Here is a 9248-nt window from a genome sequence, read left to right as displayed (position 1 = left end):
CATGAAGCCATCAGTGAGTCAGCTGCAGCCAACAGTCACATGACAAAAATTGTGTAACTTTTCAGCTGCACTGCAGACAGCATTCAGTCAAAGCACAGAGAAGAGAAGTATGGAAACACACTAAAACCATACGGCTTTATAACTGAACTACACAACACAAAACACATTTCTGTAATCACTCTGTTTCTATCTGTGGTTGTGCTGCTTCCACTGAGGTGCAGGACTGAAAAACAAGTCTGTGACGGGAGCAAACGAGAACCAGAAGCTGCTCGGGGTTTGGAGGGTTAAGATGATAAATAATGCTCGGCTGTTGCACAAGACCGAACTGTGAAAGTGTAAAAAACATGTGAGGAGTTTCTGAGCAGCAGTTTGACTCAGTGCAGCAACTCGAGGGCCACTCGTACGCTTTCAGCATCCCATGCACACCATGTGGGTCGCGTGTTAGGAGCTGAAAGTCAGCGTGGGGACGACCGGCTTCAATCTCTGTAAACGGCTCATAATCTGACTTGTAGTTAAACGACTGATTAACTGATATGAGTGTTTTTAAAAGGAAAAAAGAAGCCAGTTTACTCTCAGATTTACTGTTTTAATAGATGGAAGCAAAATGTCATTATTTGCAGGAGCTTTTTAAAAATCTCTCTCCGGCCCGACGATAAGGAGACACAAACAAATACTTATTGTACTTCAAAACTGTCCCAAGCGAGTCTTATCCACAGAGCCCAGGGCTGTTTATTTTGGCCTGGCGCCTCTGTGGCCGTTACTGACTGAATTTGGGATGTATTTCCCAGCTGGAAGTTTCAAAAAAAAAAAAAAAAAGAACTAGCTGAGGGCTTAAAAAGTTACGGAGAATATTGCGAAAACTCTCAAACTGTACACTGCAAGCTTGAGGCAATTTATAAAGAAGAGAACAATAATAAAATATAATGCGTTCAAAAACTGGGCATCACTGGTAAAAAACTAAAAATAATACAAGATATGACGGAGCAAAAGCTCCAGCAGAGAAAACCTCAGCGACAGCAGAGGACTGTATTTCATGCAGAGCTGCAATGATTCATCAGTAAATAGATTAGCTGTCAACTATTAAATTAACTGTGAACCATTTTAATAATTGATTTAGAGATTTAAGGGATTTTTTTAAAGAAGAAAAATAAGATAAATTCTGTGATTAAAGCTTCTTAAATGTGAATATTTTCTGGTTTCTTTCCTCCTCTGTGACAGTAAACTGAATATATTCGGTTTGTGGCGAAAACATTTGTCATCTTGAGCTTTGGCATCATATTTTTTTTATCCATTAGCTGACGCTTTGCAGACCAAACATCTAAGGGATTAATTGAGAAAATAACTGACAATGAAAATAATCCAGCCGGAGTCCTGAAAAACTATCTTCGGTGACAAAAAGGAGTCCAACAACAGATGGTGGCGCCTCCTCCCCTGAGCCCTCGGGCGAAACTCGCACAGGATCTTATCTCGCTACTAGAAGTCCTCCTAATTGGCAGTAAAAGTTCCACAACTAAGATTTTCTACTTAGTGAGTTTTGCCACAAAGCTGCTGAGAGAAACTTCTAGCGAGGAACAAAGACGACTCCCGAGGTAAGACGGAGGCCACTGCTGCTACACATGACACGTCTCAGAGATAAACCGAAGACGTTCGCTTGTTAAAGGTGAAGTACGCAACTCTGACACGCCGTTACACCGGCAAACGGAAAACACACACAGATCGATCTACACGAGGCGATTCGTGTGCGTCGCGTGCACGTTCAAGCTCGTGCACGTTCGAGCTCGTACGTGGGAAAGAAGGAAAAAGGAGCAGCAGGAGGAAGAGGGATGGTGAATCTGGAAACTATTTAAATGTGTTAAACAGGTAAATATCAAGATGTTTTTGGATTGCAGACATGGACGTAGCTTTAAAAGGCCTTTTATTCAAAACAACTGTACACTTAATATTCAGTCAAGAAAAACCGGAAAATTATAAACAGTCCTTGAATTAATTATGGAAGATGTGCAGAAAATTAAACAAATCTAAGCTTAAAATCGTGATGTTTTATTGAAAGCATATATAAGCTCGTTCACTGCACTGTTTTCACTGCACATTATTTTTTATATACAAATCTGGTTCGGAACCAAAGACTCAATATGAGCCTTATGCAGATTCTTCTGAGGTTTTTTGTGCGTTTACTTATATTTTGTAGCTTATTAAATGTTTAGATTGTATTTTTGTAGCTTATTAGAGGTCTAGATTGTATATTTTGTAGCTTACTATAGATCTAGACTGTATATTTTGTAGCTTATAATATGTTTAGATTGTATATTTTGTAGCTTATAAAATGTTCAGATTGTATTTTTGTAGCTTATTAGAGGTCTAGACTGTATATTTTTTTAGCCTATTATATGTTTAGCTTACATATTTTTTAGTGTGTATATTTTTCCGCTGTGTTTTTTTTTTTTTTTAAATCAGGGTTCGACAGAAATTCGATTCCAGTTCTCTGTCTGTATATCCGTGCAGCAGAACTGACAATAAAGCGACTTTGACTTGACTTAAAGTCACTTCATTCTAGTTGTCTCGTTAAAAAAAAATCACCAAACTCTCTGCTGTGACCATATTCTGTAAAAAAATCAAAGAATTCTGCATTTCTTGGCACAACTGAGGAGCCATGACTGACTGAGCTGCAGCCGACAGCAACGAGACTGAAATTCAGGAGCTTCTCGGCTGAACTGCAGGCTGTGTTTATGAGGAGACGGAAACGCATAAAAAATATCATCAGTAAAATATCTGTAACGTGTAGAGTCACCACTTTCTTCCAGTAAAACGCTGAACATGTAGATTCAAGGGTTTTTTTTAATGTGTGTAAAATAAATAATCAAAGAACAAGGTTGTGGTTTGATTAATTATTATGAAATACTGATTTTAGTCTGTGCTAAGACGTATAAACTACCATATCCAGTGTTAATCGGTTGTGTTGTTTCTATTTCAAATGAATGGAGCCTAACACTATTCAAATATGTGGTTTTTAAACGCTGTATTTTTCTGAGATTTTCCTGCAGATTTGAACTGACTGTGACTTTATCTGACTTTGGAGTCTTCTTGTCCACCTCAAACTTCTCCAGAGGGAACTTTAAAATTGCTCATGAATTACTGTCGGACCAAAAACTCAGCAATAAAAAAAAAAACTTGGGAGTGACACGCCCCTCATGTTTAGGAGTTTTATTAGAGGAACACATTATCATAAAAGGACTCTGGTCCAACAAACCTGCCAAGTACCTTGAAAAATGGTGTTTTAAAAGCTGGTCAGACCCACAACTTATTTAATTTTGTGTTTTTTTTAAGTTTGCTGCACTTTGTGTGAAGTTTAAACTGTTTAATATCAACGTCGTGCCTAAAACTTCTGCACAACACAATGACATTTTTAGCAGGATAACAACAGAATAAGATTACTGACATTCCATAAATGATAATTATCCAGCCTTACTGGAAGCACACTTCCAATATCAATCATTTAATTTTACATTACGAGCCAGAGGCCTGTGCAGAAGGCATCCCTGAAACCGCAAACACGATTTAATCCATCAAGTCTTTCCTCTCCTCCATATTCCATCTTAACTTATTATCAATGTTGATTAAGGCTCCGCGCCGTCTTATTTTCTCCTGCATTAATTTCCGCATTATCAATATTGATCGGCGCTCGGACCTGCCGAGCAAACCCCCCGTATTTTACGTGTTATTAAATCTGCGGTCTCTCTGGCTTCGTATATCTGACCTCGTCATCTGTCTCCCGCCCGCCTGGAGGCTCGGCCCAGCGGCTGCACGACAATTAGAGCGATGTGCAAAAACAGAAGAAAGAAGAAACGGTCAGATTGTGATATGAGTCACGAGTTTAGTGGGGATTTCTGCAACTCTTTTCCACTGGAACAAATATAGAAATGTGAGAGAACGTGATTTATTTATTCTACCTTCATCAAAACAACAGCAGCTCTTGCAATTTGGGTTTTATGTCACTAATATTTTGATTAGCTTTTTAATTATCTCTGATCCAGATTCCATTTTCCAAACCACAGTGTGTCACTAACTTTAATACCGAGTCTCTGATAACAAACATATTCCTGGTAACTGGCTGATAAACATACCCAACACATGGACCACAATCTGATTTATACTTTACGGTAAGTATACAACAGGGTTGTCCAATCCTGGTCCTCGAGGGCCACAGTCCTGCATGTTTTAGACGTCTCCCTCTTCCAACACACCTGATTCAAATGATCAGGATCGTTATCACACTTCTGCAGAGCTTGATGATGAGCTGATCATTTGAATCAGGTGTGTTGGACGAGGGAAACATCTAAAACATGCTGGAAAGGGGCTCTCGAGGACCAGGATTGGGCACCCCTAGTATACGATAAAATGATAAAGCTATAAAAAGGCTAATAATACCAATAATCACCGAGCTTTCTGAAGATAAAACAGACGCTGGAGAAGAGTCGGGCTTTTACTTTGAAAGTATTGTATTTAAAGAAGTATATTTCAAAAGCTGACATAAAATATATTCGCCTCACTGTCATACTGTCAAATGTATAAGCAGCATATATGCAATTTCCTACGTATTCAGTGAGAGTGAAATGTTCCAAAAGTTTTGTAAAAATCCAAACTTTCACTTTTATGAAGCTGCAAAACTAGTGTTTAACCATAAAGATATTATCTGTTTATTCCAACAATCCAAAAGGTGAATATCTGATTTGTTTCCTCGTTATTGGATAAAACTGCAGCTGCTGACAGATGATCAAGAAAACAACGAACAGATTCATCATCAAGAAAAACAATCGTGTGATATATCACCTCCAGGCATTTCTCTATATGATAATTAATTGATCGTATCCATTTAAAAATCATTATCATGAGTGTATTGTGCAGAAAACAAGGCGAGAAAATTAAAAAAAAAACATTAATTAGCAAAGAAAATGGAAAGAAAATACAGTTGCAATGCTCTACTGATCTATTTGATTAATCTGCAGCTATTTTAATAATCGATTACGCAGCTTGAGGCGTTCTTCAAGGAAAAAAGGTCTTAATTCTGTGATTGCAGCTTCTTAAATGTGAATAATTTCAGTTTTTTCCCTCCACTATGACAATAAACTGAATATTGTCAGGTTGTGGCTGAAATATTTGGCATCTTAGGCTTTGGGAAATCAAAATTTTATCGTCTAAATAACTAACCGACAGTGAAAATAATCATCCGTTCCATGTGCAAACCTTTTAAATTTGCAAACTGAATTTTGCTCATTCGCTCTTTAAGTTTTTCTCCTCAAACTGAAATCACAGTTTAGTAAACAACAAGAAAAAGCAAAAAAAGCTGCTGGAAACCTCTGACTGTGTGCTCCAGTGCTTGGTTTTTATTATTTTCTCCTCTAATTTGTTCCATGCATGTGTGATCAATGTGTGCTGCAGATGTTTCCCTGAACATCTGGATTTATATTACAGCTGTTGAATTCAAAACAAAGCCAATGTAGCCTATTTACTTCATTCCTTTACATTATAATGTCCCTGTTAGGTTTCCCCACGTTGGATGCTTTTAATATTCTCGCTAAATGAACAGTTTTCTGCAGCTGACAGTGTTTTTCTCTGTGTGCGTGTCTCCGGTTCATTCTAACGGTGCCTGCCGTGTTCCAGCCCTGGCTCTCTGTTCGCCTCCTCAGCCTCCATCCGGTAGTTTTTCTGTCCTAAACTGGCCGCTGTCTGAACCACCGAACCAGCGACGGTTTGCATCGATTTATTTTAAAATCACCGGATTACCGTTTGTCTCACCGACGGACACCAAAAACGCGCCCGAAAACAAACACCTCGGCGTCGGTCTGCAACGGCGGCGAGCTCCCCCGGAAAAATGCTAACAGTAAGTTAGCCTGAGCTAGCAACTTCCCAGCAGCCGTCCAGCCCGGAGCTCGTCAACAACAACAACACCAGCGTCCATGACGGAACCACAACAAGCGCATTCACACCGGTTACCTAAATCTGGCGCGGCCGAGCGGTCCTTTCACCGGGAAACATCAGCACGGCGGCGGGCCGTTCTCCTCCATACCTTCCTGCGAGCTGCATGGATGGAAACGCAACTGTCTGCTAGCAGCCAAAAGCCCAAATACGGAACCAGCGGCTGCTGCTGTCCCACAATGCACCGGGCCAGCGGGGGGCAGCCGAGTCCAGGAATCTGCTGCTGCAGGCTGCCGCTCATGTCCACGAGCCGAGTTATTACTGAGGCAAGAGTTCACACTAAGGCCTTATATGCATTATAATAATATATATAAAGATATTGAGGATAATAAACAACAACATTAGGCTGTTTCTGATGCAGTTTAACCTGATTAACTTATATGTGAAGGCTAAAAACCTACTTTAATATCAACATATACTGAGCTAAAACTGATGCATAAACATTATAATAACACATATATAAATATTAAGGTTAATAAACAACAACATTAGGCTGTTTGTGATACAATTTAACCTGAAAAACTGGAATGTTAAGGCTAAAAACCTACTTTAATATCAACATATTCTGAGTTATTACTGATTCACAAGTTCACACTAAGGCTTAATATACATTATATTTACATAAATAAAAACATGAAGGTTACTTACCAACAATATTAGGCTGTTTATGATACAGTCAAACCTGATCAACTTGTATGTGAAGGCTAAAAACCTACTTTAATATCAACATATACTGAGCTAAAACTGATGCATATACATTATAATAACACATATATAAATATTAAGGTTAATAACCAACAATATTAGGCTGTTTATGGTACAATTTAACCTGACTAAATTAAATTTTAAGGCTTAAAACTTCAACATATTGAGCTGCAACTGATGCACAAGTTCATACTAAGACTTTATATGCATAATAAATGTATAAATATTATGGTTAATAATCTACTTTAAGCTAATCATATATTGAGCTGCAACAACTCCACAGGTTCATACAAAGGCTTATACATTTTATTTGTATATGAATATTAAGAGTAGTAACCTACACTATTACTGACTGTACAATTTAAATATTCATAAAAAAACTACAATATTAGGCTATATAAGACAATTTAACCTGACCTATTTAAAAACCTACTTTAAGATCGTCATATGCAGAGCTTTAGCTACTTTGCAAGTTTATAATGAGGCTTAATATGCATTTTATTTATATATATTTATAACACATACGTGACTTCCAGTAGAGAAATAAGATTCCTGATAACTTACATTTAAATATTAAGGTAAGACCCGACAATAATTTTAATATAAATATTATGGTTATAATGATAAGCTACATATAATACAATTCAACCTGGCTAAATGTTATAGCTAAAAATTCAGCCAATCTATTATTGATTGCATAAATTTATCTGACTAATATAAATAATACATGTATAAATATCATGTATGTAACTAGAAACATCTGTTTACATTATGTATTAATAAACATATATGCAAATGAAGAAAGACTGAAAGACTGAATTACCAACTGCACGTTTAATTCTTATCATATTTAATCTATCTGAAAAACAACCTCTAACCACGGTATAAAATTCATCTTTCAAATAATTTTTTGTCCAGTTTCAAGTTGATCAGTCTATATCCAAATTAGGTCCAGAGAATAATTAAATCTATGAAAATTATTTTTTGTTATTTCCAACTTGTTGTTTCTCCCCTTAAAATGCATTTTGTTGATAGAAACACTGTCAATAAAACAACTCACTGTTTACTCTGAACCTTTTTTTCATGGCGGCGCAGCGCCACCTGTCTGCCGCCACCAGGAGGCGCAACACAACAACTCCACAACCGGAAACAGGACACAGCTGCAGCCTCAACTGCGCATGCGCGTCCCTGGTTCTTCCTTTCCGATACTCGAGCGAAAAGAGACAAGATGGGCCACCAGCAGCTCTACTGGAGTCACCCCAGAAAGTTCGGCCAGGGATCCCGCTCCTGGTCAGTGTCGCCATTATTCTGTCGATTATCGATAAATGCGCTAAAACGTGTTCGTTTTAAGGTGTTTGCGGCTTTTTAGTGTTGGTAAAATGCTGCCAAAGTTGCACCGCATGGGCGCTGATCTCGAGCTAATATGGCGGCGGTGGATGCGCCTTCCTGGCATTAGCTCTGTGTTCTGTTAGCCCCGCTCTGTTTCTGAAACAACTGCTCTTGTTTAAAGTCCAAAATGCAGAAATCAGCTCAGAATGAACTCGTAGAGGTAGTTTGAGTGAATGTTATGTGGAGATTGCATGCTAGCTTAACGTTAACACAAATAACATTAGCATTTATGTAGCTAAAGTTAGCTATGATGCTCGGAATGAGTGACCGAATGCTAACCGGCACCCAGTCAGCTTCCGTACTTGCATTCTGAATGACTGGTGGCTTCAGGCACAATTGATCCTTTATTTCATGCAAATATTTGTATTTTAACCCATTTTTTTCTTTTCATTCCAGCCGAGTGTGCTCGAACAGACACGGTTTGATCCGTAAATACGGGCTCAACATGTGCCGCCAGTGCTTCAGGCAGTACGCTAAAGACATCGGCTTCGTCAAGGTAAATCAAAATGACAATTTATAGCTCGATTAACTGGTTAAACGATCACATTTCACAACATACAACCATGTATGACAATGTAGAGCGTCACTGGAATGAATGGAAGGCCATGAATACACTTCAACGTACTCCTATTTAACTTCTGTTTGTGTTTGTCAGTAATTTAGAAAACAAGCTCTTTGTCTGGTGTTTTTCTACTAGTGCACATTAATACATTCTGCACACAGATCATTTATAATGTAGCACGTCTGTAAAGAGCTGTGTGTTAGTGCTTCAATGTCTGACTATCTGCTCGTTGTTTCACTTTTACTAACGTCTCTCCTTATCTTGTTTTCACACAGCTGGACTAGATGTCTGCTGACAGCTCCACAACTGGGTCGAGTCGTCTTCAGAGGCTGGCCAAGATGGGATAATTCAGCATTGCAAATAAATGTTCTTTTTTGTCCAACTAAATTGAACTGTGTGGTTATTCTTGGACATATATTCTTTGTTTTCTTTTTTGTTTAAAAAAATATTTTTTTTAATTTAGATCGCAGTCAGAATGAAAAATAATTTCTAAAGCTGTAAATTTGAACATGAGCTCCATACAAATGAATGAAGAGAAGCATCTGACCTCTAAGGAGGGGTTGTTGCCAGTTGGAGATTTACTTTTTAAGTCAGTTTATGCACACAGAGATTTAGGTGT

The 9248-nt window shown here is 38.1% G+C and overlaps 1 protein-coding gene across 1 annotated transcript; it reads left to right on the top strand.

Annotated features, from left to right (window-relative positions):
- Positions 1–7855: 7855 nt before the first annotated feature.
- rps29 (ribosomal protein S29) lies at positions 7856–9016 on the top strand. The gene is made up of 3 exons (XM_008303450.1): positions 7856–7968; positions 8464–8563; positions 8905–9016. Exons 1-3 carry the CDS (start codon positions 7907–7909, stop codon positions 8911–8913), a joined length of 171 nt encoding a protein of 56 aa, XP_008301672.1. The 5' UTR covers positions 7856–7906; the 3' UTR covers positions 8914–9016.
- The last annotated feature ends 232 nt before the right edge of the window (positions 9017–9248 follow it).

Source organism: Stegastes partitus, unplaced genomic scaffold (genome assembly GCF_000690725.1).
Source record: "Stegastes partitus isolate 25-593 unplaced genomic scaffold, Stegastes_partitus-1.0.2 Scaffold2009, whole genome shotgun sequence".
NCBI classification, from domain to species: Eukaryota; Metazoa; Chordata; class Actinopteri; family Pomacentridae; genus Stegastes; species Stegastes partitus.
Note: the sequence above shows the minus strand (reverse complement) of the source record. Positions and strands in the feature narration are given on the sequence as shown.